At 40.4% G+C, this 22,443-nt stretch overlaps 2 protein-coding genes across 16 annotated transcripts in view; both read right to left on the minus strand.

Moving 5' to 3' along the window:
* Positions 1 to 11,298, minus strand: part of LOC139409557 (uncharacterized) — a 27,376-nt gene extending 16,078 nt beyond the window's left edge. For 11 of the 14 annotated variants that reach the window (XR_011634418.1, XM_071154886.1, XM_071154884.1 and 8 more), the window contains exons 1-2: positions 7,451 to 7,732; positions 7,014 to 7,286 (exon numbers count right to left, since the gene is read on the minus strand). Coding sequence is in view for 13 of the 14 variants with exons in the window: in XM_071154886.1 (XP_071010987.1) it covers positions 7,014 to 7,286; positions 7,451 to 7,508 (331 nt within the window). In the remaining variant the exon portion in view is untranslated. Of the gene's footprint in view, positions 1 to 7,013; positions 7,287 to 7,450; positions 7,733 to 10,812; positions 10,875 to 11,020 lie in introns of those variants that run through there. The other 3 variants (XM_071154874.1, XM_071154883.1, XM_071154880.1) reach the window with 3 other exon arrangements.
* LOC139409556 (torsin-1A-interacting protein 2-like) lies at positions 11,291 to 14,921 on the minus strand. Of its 2 annotated transcripts, none has more exons than XM_071154872.1 (8): positions 14,724 to 14,921; positions 14,182 to 14,277; positions 13,901 to 14,080; positions 13,247 to 13,408; positions 13,001 to 13,144; positions 12,803 to 12,925; positions 12,659 to 12,709; positions 11,291 to 12,528 (listed from the first exon to the last, which is right to left on the minus strand). In XM_071154872.1, exons 1-8 carry the CDS (start codon positions 14,791 to 14,793, stop codon positions 11,729 to 11,731), a joined length of 1,626 nt encoding a protein of 541 aa, XP_071010973.1. In that variant the 5' UTR covers positions 14,794 to 14,921; the 3' UTR covers positions 11,291 to 11,728. The 2 variants fall into 2 exon arrangements, with proteins under 2 accessions (XP_071010973.1, XP_071010972.1); XM_071154871.1 differs by having other exon boundaries at positions 14,182 to 14,280; positions 14,724 to 14,907.
* Between the last annotated feature and the right edge of the window lie 7,522 nt (positions 14,922 to 22,443).

Genomic DNA, 22,443 nt, shown 5'->3' on the forward strand with positions numbered 1-22,443 from the left:
GGTAGAGAAGAGAGTAACTTTAACTAGCCGATATGTAATCATTAAGGGGTACAGAAGAGAGTAAATTTAACTAGCCGATATGTAATCATTAAGGGGTAGAGAAGAGAGCATCTGAGCCGATATGTAATCATTAAGGGGTAGAGAAGAGAGTAACTTTAACTAGCCGATATGTAATCATTAAGGGGTAGAGAAGAGAGTAACTTTAACTAGCTGATATGTAATCATTAAGGGGTAGAGAAGAGAGTATCTGAGCCGATATGTAATCATTAAGGGGTAGAGAAGAGAGTAACTTTAACTCGCCGATATGTAATCATTAAGGGGTAGAGAAGAGAGTATCTGAGCCGATATGTAATCATTAAGGGGTAGAGAAGAGAGTATCTGAGCCGATATGTAATCATTAAGGGGTAGAGAAGAGAGTATTTTAGCCGATATGTAATCATTAAGGGGTAGAGAAGAGAGTAACTTTAACTAGCCGATATGTAATCATTAAGGGGTACAGAAGAGAGTAACTTTAACTAGCCGATATGTAATCATTAAGGGGTAGAGAAGAGAGTAACTTTAACTAGCCGAAATGTAATCATCAAGGGGTAGAGAAGAGAGTATCTGAGCCGATATGTAATCATCAAGGGGTAGAGAAGAGAGTATCTGAGCCGATATGTAATCATTAAGGGGTAGAGAAGAGAGTATCTGAGCCGATATGTAATCATTAAGGGGTAGAGAAGAGAGTAACTTTAACTAGCCGATATGTAATCATTAAGGGGTACAGAAGAGAGTAAATTTAACTAGCCGATATGTAATCATTAAGGGGTAGAGAAGAGAGCATCTGAGCCGATATGTAATCATTAAGGGGTAGAGAAGAGAGTAACTTTAACTAGCCGATATGTAATCATTAAGGGGTAGAGAAGAGAGTAACTCTAACTAGCCGATATGTAATCATTAAGGGGTAGAGAAGAGAGTATCTGAGCCGATATGTAATCATTAAGGGGTAGAGAAGAGAGTAACTTTAACTAGCCGATATGTAATCATTAAGGGGTAGAGAAGAGAGTATCTGAGCCGATATGTAATCATTAAGGGGTAGAGAAGAGAGTATCTGAGCCGATATGTAATCATTAAGGGGTAGAGAAGAGAGTATTTTAGCCGATATGTAATCATTAAGGGGTAGAGAAGAGAGTAACTTTAACTAGCCGATATGTAATCATTAAGGGGTACAGAAGAGAGTAACTTTAACTAGCCGATATGTAATCATTAAGGGGTAGAGAAGAGAGTAACTTTAACTAGCCGAAATGTAATCATCAAGGGGTAGAGAAGAGAGTATCTGAGCCGATATGTAATCATCAAGGGGTAGAGAAGAGAGTATCTGAGCCGATATGTAATCATTAAGGGGTAGAGAAGAGAGTATCTGAGCCGATATGTAATCATTAAGGGGTAGAGAAGAGAATAACTTTAACTAGCCGATATGTAATCATTAAGGGGTAGAGAAGAGAGTATCTGAGCCGATATGTAATCATTAAGGGGTAGAGAAGAGAGTAACTTTAACTAGCCGATATGTAATCATTAAGGGGTAGAGAAGAGAGTATCTGAGCCGATATGTAATCATTAAGGGGTAGAGAAGAGAGTAACTTTAACTAGCTGATATGTAATCATTAAGGCGTAGAGAAGAGAGTATCTGAGCCGATATGTAATCATCAAGGGGTAGAGAAGACAGTATCTGAGCCGATATGTAATCATCAAGGGGTAGAGAAGAGAGTATCTGAGCTGATATGTAATCATCAAGGGGTAGAGAAGAGAGTATCTGAGCCGATATGTAATCATTAAGGGGTAGAGAAGAGAGTATCTGAGCCGATATGTAATCATCAAGGGGTAGAGAAGAGAGTATCTGAGCCGATATGTAATCATCAAGGGGTAGAGAAGAGAGTATCTGAGCCGATATGTAATCATCAAGGGGTAGAGAAAAGAGTAACTTTAATTAGCCGATATGTAATCATTAAGGGGTAGAGAAGAGAGTAACTTTAACTAGCCGATATGTAATCATTAAGGGGTAGAGCAGAGAGTATCTGAGCCAATATGTAATCATTAAGGGGTAGAGAAGAGAGTAACTTTAACTAGCCGATATGTAATCATTAAGGGGTAGAGAAGAGAGTATCTGAGCCGATATGTAATCATTAAGGGGTAGAGAAGAGAGTAACTTTAACTAGCCGATATGTAATCATTAAGGGGTAGAGAAGAGATAATCATTAAGGGATAGAGAAGAGAGTATCTGAGCCGATATGTAATCATTAAGGGGTAGAGAAGAGAGTATCTGAGCCGATATGTAATCATTAAGGGGTAGAGAAGAGAGTAACTTTAACTAGCCGATATGTAATCATTAAGGGGTAGAGAAGAGAGTATCTGAGCCGATATGTAACCATTAAGGGGTAGAGAAGAGATTAACTTTAACTAACCGATATGTAATCATTAAGGGGTAGAGAAGAGAGTATCTGAGCCGATATGTAATCATCAAGGGGTAGAGAAGAGAGTATCTGAGCCGATATGTAATCATCAAGGGGTAGAGAAGAGAGTATCTGAGCCGATATGTAATCATCAAGGGGTAGAGAAAAGAGTAACTTTAATTAGCCGATATGTAATCATTAAGGGGTAGAGAAGAGAGTAACTTTAACTAGCCGATATGTAATCATTAAGGGGTAGAGCAGAGAGTATCTGAGCCAATATGTAATCATTAAGGGGTAGAGAAGAGAGTAACTTTAACTAGCCGATATGTAATCATTAAGGGGTAGAGAAGAGAGTATCTGAGCCGATATGTAATCATTAAGGGGTAGAGAAGAGAGTAACTTTAACTAGCCGATATGTAATCATTAAGGGGTAGAGAAGAGATAATCATTAAGGGATAGAGAAGAGAGTATCTGAGCCGATATGTAATCATTAAGGGGTAGAGAAGAGAGTAACTTTAACTAGCCGATATGTAATCATTAAGGGGTAGAGAAGAGAGTATCTGAGCCGATATGTAATCATTAAGGGGTAGAGAAGAGAGTAACTTTAACTAGCTGATATGTAATCATTAAGGCGTAGAGAAGAGAGTATCTGAGCCGATATGTAATCATCAAGGGGTAGAGAAGACAGTATCTGAGCCGATATGTAATCATCAAGGGGTAGAGAAGAGAGTATCTGAGCTGATATGTAATCATCAAGGGGTAGAGAAGAGAGTATCTGAGCCGATATGTAATCATTAAGGGGTAGAGAAGAGAGTATCTGAGCCGATATGTAATCATCAAGGGGTAGAGAAGAGAGTATCTGAGCCGATATGTAATCATCAAGGGGTAGAGAAGAGAGTATCTGAGCCGATATGTAATCATCAAGGGGTAGAGAAAAGAGTAACTTTAATTAGCCGATATGTAATCATTAAGGGGTAGAGAAGAGAGTAACTTTAACTAGCCGATATGTAATCATTAAGGGGTAGAGCAGAGAGTATCTGAGCCAATATGTAATCATTAAGGGGTAGAGAAGAGAGTAACTTTAACTAGCCGATATGTAATCATTAAGGGGTAGAGAAGAGAGTATCTGAGCCGATATGTAATCATTAAGGGGTAGAGAAGAGAGTAACTTTAACTAGCCGATATGTAATCATTAAGGGGTAGAGAAGAGATAATCATTAAGGGATAGAGAAGAGAGTATCTGAGCCGATATGTAATCATTAAGGGGTAGAGAAGAGAGTATCTGAGCCGATATGTAATCATTAAGGGGTAGAGAAGAGAGTAACTTTAACTAGCCGATATGTAATCATTAAGGGGTAGAGAAGAGAGTATCTGAGCCGATATGTAACCATTAAGGGGTAGAGAAGAGATTAACTTTAACTAACCGATATGTAATCATTAAGGGGTAGAGAAGAGAGTATCTGAGCCGATATGTAATCATCAAGGGGTAGAGAAGAGAGTATCTGAGCCGATATGTAATCATCAAGGGGTAGAGAAGAGAGTATCTGAGCCGATATGTAATCATCAAGGGGTAGAGAAAAGAGTAACTTTAATTAGCCGATATGTAATCATTAAGGGGTAGAGAAGAGAGTAACTTTAACTAGCCGATATGTAATCATTAAGGGGTAGAGCAGAGAGTATCTGAGCCAATATGTAATCATTAAGGGGTAGAGAAGAGAGTAACTTTAACTAGCCGATATGTAATCATTAAGGGGTAGAGAAGAGATAATCATTAAGGGATAGAGAAGAGAGTATCTGAGCCGATATGTAATCATTAAGGGGTAGAGAAGAGAGTATCTGAGCCGATATGTAATCATTAAGGGGTAGAGAAGAGAGTAACTTTAACTAGCCGATATGTAATCATTAAGGGGTAGAGAAGAGAGTATCTGAGCCGATATGTAACCATTAAGGGGTAGAGAAGAGATTAACTTTAACTAACCGATATGTAATCATTAAGGGGTAGAGAAGAGAGTATCTGAGCCGATATGTAATCATCAAGGGGTAGAGAAGAGAGTATCTGAGCCGATATGTAATCATCAAGGGGTAGAGAAGAGAGTATCTGAGCCGATATGTAATCATCAAGGGGTAGAGAAAAGAGTAACTTTAATTAGCCGATATGTAATCATTAAGGGGTAGAGAAGAGAGTAACTTTAACTAGCCGATATGTAATCATTAAGGGGTAGAGAAGAGAGTAACTTTAACTAGCCGATATGTAATCATTAAGGGGTAGAGAAGAGAGTATCTGAGCCGATATGTAATCATCAAGGGGTAGAGAAGAGAGTATCTGAGCCGATATGTAATCATCAAGGGGTAGAGAAAAGAGTAACTTTAATTAGCCGATATGTAATCATTAAGGGGTAGAGAAGAGAGTAACTTTAACTAGCCGATATGTAATCATTAAGGGGTACAGAAGAGAGTAACTTTAACTAGCCGATATGTAATCATTAAGGGGTAGAGAAGAGAGTAACTTTAACTAGCCGAAATGTAATCATCAAGGGGTAGAGAAGAGAGTATCTGAGCCGATATGTAATCATCAAGGGGTAGAGAAGAGAGTATCTGAGCCGATATGTAATCATTAAGGGGTAGAGAAGAGAGTATCTGAGCCGATATGTAATCATTAAGGGGTAGAGAAGAGAATAACTTTAACTAGCCGATATGTAATCATTAAGGGGTAGAGAAGAGAGTATCTGAGCCGATATGTAATCATTAAGGGGTAGAGAAGAGAGTAACTTTAACTAGCCGATATGTAATCATTAAGGGGTAGAGAAGAGAGTATCTGAGCCGATATGTAATCATTAAGGGGTAGAGAAGAGAGTAACTTTAACTAGCTGATATGTAATCATTAAGGCGTAGAGAAGAGAGTATCTGAGCCGATATGTAATCATCAAGGGGTAGAGAAGAGAGTATCTGAGCCGATATGTAATCATCAAGGGGTAGAGAAGAGAGTATCTGAGCTGATATGTAATCATCAAGGGGTAGAGAAGAGAGTATCTGAGCCGATATGTAATCATTAAGGGGTAGAGAAGAGAGTATCTGAGCCGATATGTAACCATTAAGGGGTAGAGAAGAGAGTAACTTTAACTAGCTGATATGTAATCATTAAGGCGTAGAGAAGAGAGTATCTGAGCCGATATGTAATCATCAAGGGGTAGAGAAGAGAGTATCTGAGCCGATATGTAATCATCAAGGGGTAGAGAAGAGAGTATCTGAGCTGATATGTAATCATCAAGAGGTAGAGAAGAGAGTATCTGAGCCGATATGTAATCATTAAGGGGTAGAGAAGAGAGTATCTGAGCCGATATGTAATCATTAAGGGGTAGAGAAGAGAGTATCTGAGCCGATATGTAACCATTAAGGGGTAGAGAAGAGAGTAACTTTAACTAGCCAATATGTAATCATTAAGGGGTAGAGAAGAGAGTATCTGAGCCGATATGTAACCATTAAGGGGTAGAGAAGAGATTAACTTTAACTAGCCGATATGTAATCATTAAGGGGTAGAGAAGAGAGTATCTGAGCCGATATGTAATCATCAAGGGGTAGAGAAGAGAGTATCTGAGCCGATATGTAATCATCAAGGGGTAGAGAAGAGAGTATCTGAGCCGATATGTAATCATCAAGGGGTAGAGAAAAGAGTAACTTTAATTAGCCGATATGTAATCATTAAGGGGTAGAGAAGAGAGTAACTTTAACTAGCCGATATGTAATCATTAAGGGGTAGAGCAGAGAGTATCTGAGCCAATATGTAATCATTAAGGGGTAGAGAAGAGAGCAACTTTAACTAGCCGATATGTAATCATTAAGGGGTAGAGAAGAGAGTATCTGAGCCGATATGTAATCATTAAGGGGTAGAGAAGAGAGTAACTTTAACTAGCCGATATGTAATCATTAAGGGGTAGAGAAGAGATAATCATTAAGGGATAGAGAAGAGAGTATCTGAGCCGATATGTAATCATTAAGGGGTAGAGAAGAGAGTAACTTTAACTAGCCGATATGTAATCATTAAGGGGTAGAGAAGAGAGTATCTGAGCCGATATGTAACCATTAAGGGGTAGAGAAGAGATTAACTTTAACTAACCGATATGTAATCATTAAGGGGTAGAGAAGAGAGTATCTGAGCCGATATGTAATCATCAAGGGGTAGAGAAGAGAGTATCTGAGCCGATATGTAATCATCAAGGGGTAGAGAAGAGAGTATCTGAGCCGATATGTAATCATCAAGGGGTAGAGAAAAGAGTAACTTTAATTAGCCGATATGTAATCATTAAGGGGTAGAGAAGAGAGTAACTTTAACTAGCCGATATGTAATCATTAAGGGGTAGAGCAGAGAGTATCTGAGCCGATATGTAATCATTAAGGGGTAGAGAAGAGAGTAACTTTAACTAGCCGATATGTAATCATTAAGGGGTAGAGAAGAGAGTATCTGATATGTAATCATTAAGGGGTAGAGAAGAGAGTATCTGAGCCGATATGTAATCATTAAGGGGTAGAGAAGCCGACTTTGAAACCCATGGACCTACATAAATGATCCCAGGTCAGTGAACTTACAGTAAACTCTGAGCTGGATTGTTTCCTTCCTCTGTGTCCTACATTTTTCTGCTGTGCAGGTATACTTTCCCTCGTGATTCGGGTGTACGTCTGCAATATGGAGATAACTTCTGTTTTTTGTGGTATTCTGAGTGACATCGCTCTCGTCTAGTTTCATCCAGCGTGGTTTGCCTTGGGAGCAGGTTGTCTCACAGATCAAGGTCACAGCATCTCCCACCTTGACAACGGGTTTGGCTGGGCTAACAGTGATCTCTTTAGCACAGAGTGCAGGATCTAAATAAAAGTTATAACCGGCAACAGTAAATTACATGGTGTATTGAATATGGATTTTTTTTTTACAGGCTTATAGATATCTTTGTTTTACAAAAATCTTAAATTAGTTATTACATTATTGTTAATACATGTATTTAAGAAAAAGTAGAATGGAGGATGGGTACCTCTAAGAGCCAGCAGAAGGTAGCAGAGTAAACAGTGATAGGATTGCAGGTACTCCATTGTCCTCTTCAGTAGTCTCCTGTGACTGTAGTCTGCAAGAGCTCCAGTGGAACTGACGACTGAGATGAGGGGGAATTCACGTCAGTTCATACACTCTACAGCAGGCCAGGCAGTTCTTGGCCCCACTGCAGGGCACTCTTCAGCAGACTCCTTCCTGTCTTCCCAGGCCTGCCAACATCCTCACACGCAAACCCAGGAACAATGACATTGGGACATGTTTTAATCTGTAGACACACACAAACATACACACACTGATATAACATACAGAATAACAATGGCTGTGTTTTTGTTCAAATGTTTTGCAATTTTGTAAAAAAATAAAGTTAAATTAATCTCTTATGTAGAAATGATAATCTTTCAGATGGCACAGATGAGCATATTTCATAATCTAAAGAATAAAAATATTGAAATAATATTTAGAATTTGTCTGGCCTAATTTTAATTAACAGGAAAAGGAGTAACGCAAATTATCTGTTTGGGTTGTTTCATGTTCAGACAAAACAACTAAAACACTCTTTTGAGATCTGAGGTAAATGAGTAGATTTAATATAGGAGTCTATCATGACATTAATTCAACAACCTAATCAACAGGGAAACAGCCTTACTGAGAAGGAAAGTGATGGACAGGTTAAAACAAGAGGCTGGAGATCCCCTCTATCAAACCGGATGATTAAAAAAAATGTTTATTTAACCTTTAAGTCAGTTGGGGTGGCAGGGTAGCCTAGTGGTTAGAGCGGTGGACTAGTAACCGGAAAGTTGCAAGTTCAAATCCCCGCGCTGACAAGGTACAAATCTGTCATTCTGCCCCTGAACAGGCAGTTAACCCACTGTTCCTAGGCCACCATTAAATAGAAATATGGCTTTCCATATCTGGTGGGGTGTAACTATTCCATAAAAAGAGTCTCCTGGGTAGTTAATAATCGGGACCCAACCTCAGAAAAATTCTAAATATTATTTTCAAAGGAACATTCTACAATAAAGTCATTTCTGTGATAGGCTTGTTGAATAAATAAAGTGTTACCTAATTTCACAGCCCCTTCATAAACAGTCAATGGTGCGGAAACTCAAACATGACCTCTGACCCCTTAGATAAGGGTGAAGGACAGATATTTTTGTTTTGTAATACATATTTAAACCAGTGGAGCAGAAATATAATGACCAGAGTTTTACACAAAGTCTTGATTTATTAAAATGTCTTCCTCCTTCAACATCAGCATGTTTCTGTTTATTTTTGCCTTATCAACAGGAAACATCTTATGAGAACAGCTATTGTTTCTACTTTCTACTCAACACCAAGGTCAGGTTTTTTTTACCGCTTTTTGTGATAGTCTCATTGCGGCAACTCTTCAATGAGCTCGGGAGAGGGGAGCGGCAAGTCATGCATCCTCCGAAAACATGACCCGCCAAGCCATGCTTCTTAACACCCGCTCGCTTGACTCGGATGCCAGCCGCACCAATGTGTCGGAGGAAACACCGTTCTACTGACAACTGAAGTCAGCCTGCAGGAGCCCGGCCCGCCACAAGGAGTCGCTAGAGCGCGATGAACCAAGGGAAAACTCTCCCTTCACCAGGACGACGCAGGGCCAATTGTGCATCGCCCTATGGGACTCCCGGTCACGGCCGGTTCTGACATAGCCTGGGATCGAACCCCAGGCTGTAGTGAGGGTACAACACTGCGATGCAGTGCCTTAGACCGCTGCGCCACTCGGAAGGCCCCACCAAGTTTAGTTTTAACCTCTATCATTGAAAGCCTCCTGTTCCCAAAGATTGGTTCTGGAGGTAGGGCTGCCATAACCCTACCCACAGGATAACTGCTAGAGAAAGAGTCAACTGGTGGATGAGAATAGGGCTGTCATAACCCTACCCACAGGATAACTGCTAGAGAAAGAGTCAACTGGTGGATGAGAATAGGGCTGTCATAACCCTACCCACAGGATAACTGCTAGAGAAAGAGTCAACTGGTGGATGAGAATAGGGCTGTCATAACCTTACTCACAGGATAACTGCTGGATGAGTCAACTGAGTCAACTGGTGGATGAGAATAGGGCTGTCACAGTGCGTGATATCACAACATGTACAAGAGTCACAAAGTTAAATGAGGTTACGATAACGTCGCCATAGGATGTCAGTTGAGAAAAATCCCCTTTCGGTAACTGCCTTGGAAGATTGTCTGTTGTTCTGTTACTCCACAAGATACAGTAGGTTTTATTCAGGGAAAGACAGTTTATTTTCTACCGATGTCACTGTTCAAGTGTTCACATATTTGACATTCAGCTCTTCCTTTTGACACTCAAACCTCAATGAGCGATTCTAAAAATAAGCCATCATTACCAGCCCATTAGTGAGGGGAACTGCCCACAGATAATATAAAATCAAGAGACTTCCTGCAAAAAGACCACTAGTAACGCTCTTGGAAGTGCTTCCCTGTGGATAACATGTGAATAATCGTATCATGACACCATAACTTTGTTCCTCAAGCTAAGAAAAACATATCCCCTCAGATTAATAAAGTCAATAAGCAACTATTAAAATGTTTTTTATTATTATAGGACAACCAAACCAAATCAAAGAGAACATACTTATTCAGGGGAAAGCAATACAAAATATCTTAGTTACAACAACAGAGCATAAACTAGAAAATATTTCTCAGTGGAAAGAAAATAGTTGGTTCTGGGACATTGTTGTTCAATTACTTGGTTCAATATTCATCTTCATCACCGAGTAATTTGGTACAACGTATCAAATATAATCTAAATCTCACCAATTAAAATATTCTATAAAAAAGGCACAATGTCTGACTGGCAATACCAGTTATGTAATATCCATTTTTTGATTGACTGTTTCAATCAGTTCAGATTATACTGCTAAATAATGCCAACACTTATTCTGGAATAATCTAGAATTGTTTACTTCATTAAGACACACAAGCATTTTGAAAAAAAAAAAAAAGCATCATAGCAGTAAGAATCTGATCCCCTTAATGATTAATCTAAGAATCTCTGATAAATTACAGCGATCCCTCTCCTCACAGAATTATTGGAATTTACGTGTGAAAAATATAATATTCAACATCTCTTCTCTGTAACCCCCCCCCCTCCCTGTCCAACTTGTCCTATAAAAATAGAACTACCACTTAACAATTATTTCAAAATATTTCCAATATAGTCATCTAATAATATTTTTCATTAAGCAAATACTACACTATAACACACACACACACACACACACACACACACACACACACACACACACACACACAGAGACACAGACAGAGAGAGAGCGAGAGAGATAGAGAGAGACAAACCTAACGCAGCATCCCAAATTACGATTATTTCCGTCTTCATGTCTGCCAATCCTCGAGGTGAGCTGGTTGGTTGAAAATGTAAAACCAGAGAATTAGTGCAAGACATTTCAGCCAAATATGCAGGGAATGGAGGTATTGAAATGATATTTTTTAAATATGTATACATGAGTGTTGAACAGCAGAAAAGGAACTCAGTTAGTCATTTTACCAATGCGTGGATCAGTGGTGAAATCCTGGAATTTAGACTCAGATTCAATTTCATGCAGCAACAAAACACTTTAAATTGAATAGCAAAAGGAATTTCTTTTTTTCAAGGTAACGATTTCATTTCATTTTCAGTAGAAAAGACAAAACAAGAAAAACGTGAAATTAGACATCATATTATAAAAATCAATGCTGTACATCTTCCCTATAAAGCAAACTTTGGGTCTGAAATAAAAACCACCCACAACAAACTGATGTCCTCAACCCAGACCGTCACTCTGTAATTACTTCCCGATTCCTCAACCCAGACCGTCACTCTGTAATTACTTCCCGATTCCTCAACCCAGACCGCCACTCTGTAATTACAGCAGCTGGCAGTTGTGAAATGATCAGAAATATGACAAGAGGACCAGAAAGAGAGGACATCTCAGTTAAAACTAAACAGTGCAGTTGGGCTGAATATTAAATGTTGGTTTGGATCTGTCAGCATAGAAATCTCTATTAAGAGCATATGACCTCTGGAAGATATCACCTCTAGGTCCTAGAGTTCACCTGTGAAGTCTAAAAACCCCACAGAGCACCTGGGTGTGTCTTCATACCATCACCCCTCAGCTACAGAGCCACAGCTTCTCCAGAGCTCCATAAAGACGGAGAGGAGCCCAGCCCAGCGAGCCTGCTCCTACCTAGCCAGACGTCTCCTGTAGCTGCCAGTTCAGTCCATGCATCCTCCCTGCTCTATCCTCTCCTCTACTGCCACAGGCAGGACCAGGTGGGAGATACGGCTCCATAGTCCACTCAGCTTGTCCAGGTCCATCCGATTATAGGAACCAGGCTTGTCTGAGCTGTTACTTTCCACAAAGGTGTCTGTAATATAATCCTGGACCCTCTCCTCAACCTCATTCAGACTGAGCTCCTTCCCTAACTCCTCCTCAGGCAGCAGCACGGTGAAGAGCAGGAACACCTCTTTGTAGGCTGCGTTCTCGTGGTCACAGTAGCGGTAGAATATGATCGTGGAACCCGGGGGCAGCTCCTCAAAGCGGTGGATGACGGCTACGGGCTGGTCCCCCTCGAAGGCTTCCCCCAGCTGGGTGTCGATGTCCAGCTTGACCTGGTCGCTGTCCTGGCCAGCCTTGCTGGCCCCGTCGATGTGGATGGAGGAGGCGTTGAGGGCAGAGGAGAAGGCGGAGGCCAGATGCAGGGCAAGGCAGTGCAGCGTCTTCTCCCCCCTGCGGCCTGCTGTCAGCATCAGGCTGACTGGCTCCGTTGGCCGGGCCATCTGGAGGTGCCTCTCCAGGTGGATCCTGCTCCTCCTCCACAGCTCAGAGTGCTGACTGGGGAACATGGCCTCCAGAGCAGATAACTGAGAAACAAACTTCCCCTCTCTCACAGGCCAGGCTGGATGATCTCCACCCCCTGAAGGCCCGAAGGGCAGTGAGAAGTGCTGGTAGGCCAGGAGACCCAGAACACCAGAGACAAGCAGCACCAGAGCCTGACACAGTTTCCACATGTACCCTGCAGGGATGAGAAGATGACCATGTTTAATTCCAGAAACAAATGCAAATATAAATAATATTAAAATGACTCCTACTTTAAGACAATTCAAGGAGAGATTTTTAAAAAATATATACATTTTTTAACTTACCCCCAAAAGCTTTCCCAGGAATTGCCTTGATAACAGCTGATTTCTTAATATCTTAAAATAGAAGAATATTCATATTGAAATAATACTGAAATAATCTCAAACACTACTTCCTCAATAAAACTGCACCAGTTTACATAACGGTACCTTGTTTTCTGAGTTTGGTAGTTTGTTTTCGAGTAGGAATATTGTTCACCCGACAGCTCGATGTGTAGGACTCTTCAGAGGTGGGGTAACCTCTCATGCTATAATGGTTAGCGCTGGGCAATCCTACACAGAGGACAATGTTAAAATACACAACACTTTAGATTGACTAGGAAAACTACATTAGCTCTGTCCTCTTACCAGTTTTTTTGCCTTTCCTCTCCATATTCTCCTTGTACTGTGCCATGCTGCTAGTCTTGTAAATCAAAACCTCTGGTCGGTTCTCCAGGGGTCTGAGTTGGGTTGCAGGCTTGGTACCAGACGCAGCTCTTCTTGACATTTCCACTGAAAACAAAACACATGAAAAGCCCTTTAGAGAAAAATCTCAGTTTGATATTCTCTGATCTTTAGAGATCGTTAAGATTACAAGTTAAAATTAGGTCCTACTTCTCTTGGTTTTAAACAGATCTGTTTTCAGCTCCTCGGTTGTATGAATGGAACTGCGACTCAGTAGGTACAACCTGGGATCTACAATCTCTTGGGAGCCAACACCGACCGTCTTCGGTATGTTCACATTCATGTGCCCCATCAAAGTTGTATCAAAGGGACCTGTTACAGGATGGGTAAGCCACAGGACAACCATCAAGCCTAGAATGCACCATTAAAGCTGCAATATGTAACTTTTTGGGCATACCAATCAAAATCACATAGAAATGTGAGTTATAGATCTGTCTTCCCCAATGAAAGCATTTCTATGCTTCCCGTTATTACGTTTTTGTGTGTGTGTGTGTGTGTGTGTCTTTTACTTTGGGGTTTGTACACCAGCTTCAAACAGCTGAATATACAATATTTGTGGTTATTGAAATTATATTTCATAGCAGTTTAGATGATACTATGATTCTCTACACTATAACTGCTTTTTTTTTGTCACAAACTGAAATTAGGCAAACTAGTTTTTTCAACCAGGAAATGGTGGAGCGATTTTTGCATACTGCACCTTTAAGTGGGCTAAGGAAAAATAGCATCAAGAATCAGTTATGTTTCCTATTTGTGAATTTGGTTGGGTTGGGGTGAACGGTAATGTGGTCCTCCTAAACTCACGTTTATGCTGTGTGACATTGTGATGGGAGGAGTCTTCCTCTGCACTCATCTCCTGTTCCTCGTTCTGCTCCGAGTCCAGATCTTCATCCCCAGTGGTCTCCTGGACATCCATCTCATCCTCATCACAACTGCCATCCCCTGCCACTCCAATCTCTGACTTATTCTTCTTGCCAGGGGACTCTGAGTTGGGAAAGGAAAGCAGTAGATAAAGAAGTACTACAATCTCAATCATCTGTTTAACCTCCGCAAGCCTTTACGACTAGTAGCCTATTGACTTTTACCATCGTCCTCCATGGAGCCATTGACAGGTGTGGATGGGAGCTTGATCTCTTCCCTCCTCCTCTTCAGCGGACCTCTGGGTGCCAACTCTAAAGTAACTGCTGGAAGGGCGAGAAAAGGAGTTTAGTGAGTGACAATAACGTCAGCTAAAAGTTACATCCAAGCTGGATATATCGGACTGCTGACTTCCAAATTATTGACTGGTTAACCATTAACTTAGCTAGTTAACTCATAACTAATTAAATCGGAAAGGCTAAGTTTGTAATGAATGAGAAACGTTAGCTCCGGTTAGGCTATTTAATGAGGACCATGTTAATTATTTTAATAAATGCTAATAAAGAGATAGCTAAGTTAACTAGCTAACTAACATGTTAAAACATCGTGTTAACTAGCAAATGTTTGTTTTCATGCATTTTTACGATATAGTCAATTTTTACTTTGTGGGTGTGTTATCTAGTTTGCGGAAACAGCTAGAGGAAACGGAAGACTGGCTAGCTAGCTCGGTTATGTAGATAGGATTAGGGTAGCAGCCTGGCTGACAAACCTTTCATCGATTGCCTTGTCGATCTCCTCGCTGGTTGAGCAGAGTTGTTTGGTAAAATCTCAGGATCCATGGTTCCACTCTAAATGATACCTTATAGCACAAATTAAATATTCACCCTATAGCACAACTTCTCAAACGCATTTCCTAAAATGGGTCGTTTTTTTTTTTTTTTTTTTTACAAAACAGGAAATAAGTTGTACGTTCAACAGATTTCGTTGGAAACACATAGCTGGCGAATCTATGTTCCGGATATAAGCGGTCATTCTGCCACTCCACATCTGTCACATTTCTTACTGCTCCTCTGCAACAAGGGGCAAATTCAAAGCTGGTATTTATCTGAGGAATACGATACAGTGGGTATGTTCATAACACTATAGAAATGCAAATAATGCTGGTAAATTACCACTACAGGGTTTATATGAATAACGTTAGCTTGCTAGCCCAAGGATGTACTCTCACATAACACTTCAAATTCTAATAGGGGGGGGGGGTCTGAGTTTATGCGACAAAATAAGCACTCAGAGTGTAGTACAGAATCATTGTACTATGTCAGGGGTTCCCACAGTTTTCACTCAGAGTGTAGTACAGAATCATTGTACTATGTCAGGGGTTCCCACAGTTTTTCACTCAGGCCCCACTTCCAGAACTCTCTAAGGTATACAATGACTAAACATCACAAGAGGAACTGATGATGCACTACCCGATTTCGGAATTGCACCTTGTGCATTCTACCATTACAACTTGTGGGGGGGGACCCCCTTGCCGACTCCTCGGCCCCACAGTTTGGGAGCCACGGTACTATGTAAACCGGTGTTAAATATATTTTCAATAAGCCAAAAATTGTATTTACAGTTGTTTGAAGCTGTGTACAAAACCAACATTTTATGGGCTACTTTGTGATTTTGGCAATTAAGTCCTTTATCGACTTCTCAAGAGTCAGATGAACTCATGGATACCATTTTTATGTCTCTGCATCCAGTATGAAGGAAACTAGTCAGCAATTGTGCTAACGCTAGTTAGCAATCTCCTTCAGACTCCAAGAAAAATACATTAAAATGGAATCCACGGGTTCAATTGACTCTGGGGGAAGTCGATAAAGGGCTTCATTGACAAAATCCTGGAAGTATCCCTTTAAGAACAGGAAGCATAGCAATAGCTCACATTGAGTGGCTCAGCAGTCTAAGGCACTGCATCTCAGTGCTAGAGGCGTCACTACAGACCCTGGTTTGATCCCGGGCTGTATCACAACCGGCCGTGATCGGGAGTCTCATAGGGCGGCGCACAATTGGCACAGCATCTTCCGGGTTAGGGGAGGGTTTGGCCGGGGTAGGCCATCAATGTAAATAAGAATTTGTTCTTAACTGACTTGCCTCGTTAAATAAAGGTTAAATAAAACATTTAAAAATGTAGTTTAACAGATCTAGAGATTTTTAGACTTGCTTTCAATTTGTGACAGATCTATAACTCACATTTCTATGTGAATTTGGTTGGGTCACCCAAGAAGTTACATATTAAAGATTTAAGCCAGAGTGTAGGCGAGCCTACTGCGTTACTCCTTCGTTCAAGGACCTTGTGTTATATTCAGAGGTAGACTGGCTCTGATAAAATACAGCCAAATACTCCATCTAAATGTGAATCAATTTTCAATTGCGTTCTAGAAACATAAAGCCCTTTACATTAATATCACATCAACATAATTTCACAAATGCTAAATATTCACTTACTGTACACAGTTTTAACCGGCTTAAACTAATTAAACGAATCAAATCTAATCTTTATCACAGTATTTTTCAGTGAAAACACGTTTCAGGCAGCCTTCTTCCATTACACACAGGTGTTCGGAGCTAGATAGCTAATTAGCACAGATGGTTGCCTTTGTCTTCCGTCCGTCTTCTGTAAAAATTGAGATATGGTGTACCCCAAGAAATTGTGACAGATCTAGGTACAACCTTCTTATCCAAGGTATCTATTAGGTAACAGATGTATTAGGACCACTCCCTACCACTCACAGACAGATGGTCTTGTGGAGAGGTACAACCAGACGTTGAAATCCACATTGAGAAAGTTTGTGACAGAAAATGGAAAGGACTGGGACCATTGGCTGCCTTACCTGTTGTTTTCATACAGAGAGGTTCCCCAAGCATCCACTGGATACTCACCTTTCAAACTCCTGTATGGAAGACAGGTCAGAGGAGCCCCGAATGTCCTCATAAACACCTGGGACAAGCCAAAGATCCCAGAGCCAGAATCCATTCCTCAACTACGTACTGCAAATGGAGAGAAAAGACAGCCATGGAAACATGGAGACAAAAAGGTTGGTTTGACAAGAAAGATAAAGAAAGGGTCTTTGAGCCAGGACAACAGGTTATGCTGCTCTTACCTACCTTAGAAATCAATCGGTTAGCCCAATGGCAGTTGCCCTTTAAAGTCCTTTGCAATATGGGTCCGTCCTTCCACCTGTGAAATTTAAATGCCGGGGCGCCGAAAGACAAAAACAGACCTTCAATGTCAATCCACTGAAAGAATGGAGGTAAAGAGATGTTCCTGTCAGTCAGCAACTGTTTGTCAGGGCAGTGAAGGAAGACAAAGACGAAATTGAACAGGTCTTCCCTTCAAAGTCTAATCGAACAGTTGAAGATCTGGACTTATCTAATTTGTCTCCATAGCAGAAGGAGTTGGAGGCCATCTCCAACTGGGGCTGCAGGTAGCCCAGTGGTTAGAGCGTTGGACTAGTAACCTGAAGGTTGCAAGATCAAAATCTCCTGAGCTGACAAGGTAAAAATCTGTCGTTCTGCCCCTGAACAAGGCAGTTAACCCACTGTTCCCAGGCTGTCGTTGAAAGTAAGAATTTGTTCTTAAATAACTTGCCTAGTTAAATAAAGGTCAAAGGAAAGAGAGAACTGTACTGAACTGTTTTCAGACAAGACAGCTTACACTGGTGGAGCACAAGATCCCACTCAAACACTCCACTCCAGTTCACCAGATTTGATTTGATTTGGATTTGAAACACTCCAGTTCACCAGATTTGATTTGATTTGGATTTGAAACACTCCACTCCAGTTCACCCGATTTGATTTGATTTGGATTTGAAACACTCCACTCCAGTTCACCAGATTTGATTTGATTTGGATTTGAAACACTCCACTCCAGTTCACCAGATTTTATTTGATTTAGATTTGAAACACTCCACTCCAGTTCACCAGATTTGATTTGATTTGGATTTGAAACACTCCACTCCAGTTCACCAGAGAATGTACAATATTCCAGAGCGGCTGGTCCCGGTACTCAAGAAAGAGCTTGGTGTGATGAAGTCTCTAGGGGTCGTTGAAAGGTCAAACATTGAGGGGAGTAGCCCTGTTGTTCTTGACCCCAAGAATTCAGTGCGCTCGTATTTAGAATGTTGTGTGGGAACCGCCAAGTTCAAAGGGAAGGCCTAGTGCTGTATCTATTGAATATCATGTTAATGAATAATGTATTGAGCGCTATTATTATGCCATTGATGTTGTGGGAAACTGTTTACCAATAGTTATCAGGTTTGAAAGCATTTATCTGAACTTCCAGTTGTGTAGCATACCCTCATTTTAATTGCAGTACTGGTTCAGTGCAAGCTGGGTAGGGCTCCATGTATGTATAGTATATAGCTGGGTAGGGCTCCATGTATGTATAGTATATAGCTGGGTAGGGCTCCATGTATGTATAGTATATAGCTGGGTAGGGCTCCATGTATGTATAGTATATAGCTAGGTATTTGACCTCAGACGGTTGGTTGGTTGGTTAACTGCTTGTTCTGAGGCTGTGGAGACTTTTGTACGTTTCTTTGTTCAAATTAATTATGCTTTCTTTTGTCATTCTCATATCCTGGCACCCTTAAGGGGAATTTCACCCTGGGGGGAATATGGGCCTGTTTTCATCATGTCCGAGGCATTTCTAGGACAGTGAGATGTGTTTCACACATAATGGCCCAGGAGGAAGGCAGGTCTGGGCTTCGCTCGCTGAATTATACACCCTATGACGGCTTCCGGTGTATTGATAAGGATTTTCCTGCGTGTAGATATGGTTTTCCTTTGTTCGATAGAGCCTTTGGATGTCTTTCATCAATGTTTCTATCAGCGGATTGATTGCTAAATATACAAGCAGACACATTGTGTTCAGTCTCTGAAAGACTACAACTTGAGGTGGGCGGTGCTTTGTGCTCTGGCCCCGTCCCTCTCCCAAGTCAGGCTTTCTTTTAAAAAAGGAGGCGAACACTAACAACACAATCCTTTGGGCAAAACTGAAAGAACTGACCGGACGCAATGGCTTCAAGTGACGCCTCTCATCAACACAAATTTGGCGATGGAGCACTTTTTTTATGTTCTATTAGCTACTCGGTGACTTTCCAACGGAATATAGCAAAGAGAATTTGAAACAAAGAGTTGGATTTAGCTAATGTTAGAAGCTCAGCTAAAGTCAATGCTGTAGAGGGCAGATGACAAATATGGTGCCTAGCTAAGTAAGTTATTTTTCCTGCAAGCCACCTACCTGCCTAGCTATCTAGCTAACTTTAGTTTATCTACTGAAACCCATATTGTGTATTGCTAACATACTACTGTGTTACAGTGGGGAGAAATCAAAATATTTTTCTGTTTGCTAACTTAGCTATGTAGCTAGCTAAGTTAGCTAAACAACTACCGGTATCCGTATCTATGACTAAAAATCTTTAGTATCTCGATTGTAAAACCTCTTCTCTTTTTAGTCGTAGATATGGCTATTAAACAGCGAGCTACAATGTTACAACCAGCCACCAAATGCTAGGTTTCCCAGCAAACTAGATGGCTAGCTAGTTAGCCTGGCGCCTGCTAACTTGTTATGCGCCACTCCTCACATTTGTCACTTGTTAGCAAACGTGTAAGATCAGCAACTGTAAATTATTTTTCACGAGCTAGCTATGTAACATAACTAACGAGGGTTGACGTTGGTTATGATTATGATCGTGGATGCATTTCAGTCTCACAAAATTATAGGCATGACGCAAGATGGGATTCCAAACAGATGTAAATAACATGTATATTAAGCTAGCTAGCTAGCTACGTTTACTAGCAACCAGTGATAAGAAACAATTAATACAACAATTTAGTGTTGTAAATCTCTGAAGCTGGTTTTATGACACAAATATTTGCCTAAGCATGCTTAACATACATGGCTGTAGGTAGATGCTGTCTGCCTACCTGCATAGGTACATTTGTACTGTCTGGTCACTGTGCAAAGCTTGAGGGTTATGCCACATTTCTTTCTATTATGCTAAATATTGTTGTAAATGTAATCTCTGTGCCTGTGCACATGTATGCATGTTCATCTAGTCTACTATAATGTTGATGTTATGCTGGCACAGTTCAACTGTCGTTCACAAAGTACAATAGAGTATAATTTATTATCTTATTTTTGTCTAACAGACAACAGTGTGGCGCATGGCTTCATCCTTGATTTCTAGTTGAGTCTAGATACAGAAACAGAATTCCTTTGCCTGCGTGGGTCATTGTAGCGGAATTGTATCCCGTGAACTGTATCTTTCTCTCTCTCTCTCTCTCTCTCTCTGTATCTCTCTCTCTCTCTCTCTCTTTCTATCTCTCTCTCTCTGTATCTCCCTCTTTCTCTCAGGATTAGACATTATACTAGATTTCAAGCAGATGACTCGGGAATGGCAGTTAGATCATGATAACACTCCTTCCACAGCTTTACAAGTCAAAGTCCCTGAACTTTACTGATCATACTGTGTTGTCTTACTGTATGTTTCTTTGTGAATGGCAATTTCATCATGACCACCAGTTCTATTAGCTACAGGTTGGTACATCAGATAATGTGATTTAACCAAAGATTTGTGGTATATATTACTGGGAGTTACAGGATATGTACTGCTTGGTGTAGCACATCGAATTTTCGACCAACTTTAGCGATGAGGTCTTCGCCCTCAATTTGGGGAGACCGGACTCTCAAAATGTCAGTGTCCAGTTGCAGGGGTTCAGTTTGAATGTAGAAAATGCTCCGTTCTTAAAATATAGATTTATTTTCTCCGTTAAGGAATCCAACGATGTGTACTCCAGCTGACCAAGAACAGAGCGGAATGTCTTGCTCTTCATTGTAATCAGAGGGCTGATATAAATACTATGCATGCCAGTCTCTCTTGGCTATGAGTTGAGGAGAGACTGACTACATCACTTCTGATGTTTATAAGAAACGTTCATGTGTTGAAAATCCCAAATTATTTGCATAGTCAACATACACACAGCTCTGACACACACACTTACCCCACCAGACATGCACCAGGGGTCTTTTCACAGTCCCCAAATCCAGAAAATTTTCAAGAAAGCGTACAGTATTATATGGAGCCATTGTTGAATAGAACTCTGTTCCATCTCATATTGCTCAAATAAACAGCAAATCTGGTTTCAAAAAACGTCTCTCCCCTATTTGACATAGATAGTTTGTATGTATTGTGTATGTATGTATTGTGTGTATGTATTGATATATAGGCTATGTGTGCCTTTAAAAACAATTTATGGAACATTTCGGGGATCTTTATTTTCAGCTCATGAAACACGAGACAAATACTTTACATGTTGCGTTTATATTTTTGTTCAATATAGATCTGAACCGACTGGGGAAAATCGTTGTGAACGGTCATCCAACTCGGAAACTCAGGCATCTTTCTAGAGCTCCTCTTGTCAAATTGGCTTTACTCAAAACCATGTAGATGTAGGTCTTTCGTTGAGTTTGAAAAGTAAAGCATGCTATATGAATACGTAGCCTAATATTTACTTTAGTGATAAGTAGAATGTATTTTATCCCGTTCCGTTTGCTTCCGTTGAAGAAAAGTTTTTCAACAGAATCAGCGGAATTAATACACAGTTCACTTTTCAAAACAGCACGATCACTTTTCTCGTTGTATTTATAATTCATTCTCACAACTTTCTAAGCGCTCTCCACCTATCACCTTTCCCTTCGCTTGTGGACTTCAGTGCACAACACATCAGCTGTCTGTGACCAGGCAAAAACACACTTTCCAAGCCAAACCCTCATAACGTGACTGCTATAACTGCTACACACAGCCTACATCGTTGTCACATCATAGTCAACATAGCTACTAGAACTAACGCGTTAGTAAACCCGCTACCAATCACACAGCACAGTATACAGTCAGAAAGCAGTTTAGCAGTTACACCAGTGGGCCCCGGTGGCAATAAATGTATGAAATTCAGTGAGGAGGATGTTCCTCCCCTTTCTCCTCTAAGGAGACTACACTGACCCAAACATACACACAATCAGTTGTCTGCTTGTGTTGAACATTGAGAGAATTCTACTGTTGATACTTTGATCCAAAGACAAAACAAAACATTACAATTGACAGGGTTTGACTAATATAACAAACATAATAACAATGGCTGTGATTTTGTTCAACTTTTGGGGAATTTAGTAAAAAATAAATAATAGTTAAAACTTTTGTCTACAAATGATAACCTTTCAGATGTCACAGATTAGCATTTTTCATATTCTAAGTATAAAAATATGGAAATAATATACATTTTTTTTTGTCTGGCCTAATTTTAATTAACAGGAAAAGGAGTAATGCAAACATATCTGTTTGGCTTGTTTCATGTTCAGACAAAACAACTAAAACACTCTTTTGAGATCTGAGGTTAATGAGTAGATTTAATATATGAGTCTATCATGACATTAATTCAAC

The sequence above is a fragment of the Oncorhynchus clarkii genome, chromosome 5 (assembly GCF_045791955.1).
Source record: "Oncorhynchus clarkii lewisi isolate Uvic-CL-2024 chromosome 5, UVic_Ocla_1.0, whole genome shotgun sequence".
NCBI lineage: Eukaryota > Metazoa > Chordata > Actinopteri > Salmoniformes > Salmonidae > Oncorhynchus > Oncorhynchus clarkii.

Bases quoted from the DNA above. Each gene is read 5' to 3' on its own strand.
- LOC139409556 (XM_071154871.1), bottom strand. From the start codon at position 14,793: ATGGATCCTGAGATTTTACCAAACAACTCTGCTCAACCAGCGAGGAGA. The intron at 14,281-14,723 runs GTTTGTCAGCCA...TCGCCCTTCCAG, and splicing joins GACAAGGCAATCGATGAAAG to CAGTTACTTTAGAGTTGGCA. The intron at 12,926-13,000 runs GTAAGAGGACAG...TCCTCTGTGTAG, and splicing joins GAGGAAAGGCAAAAAAACTG to GATTGCCCAGCGCTAACCAT.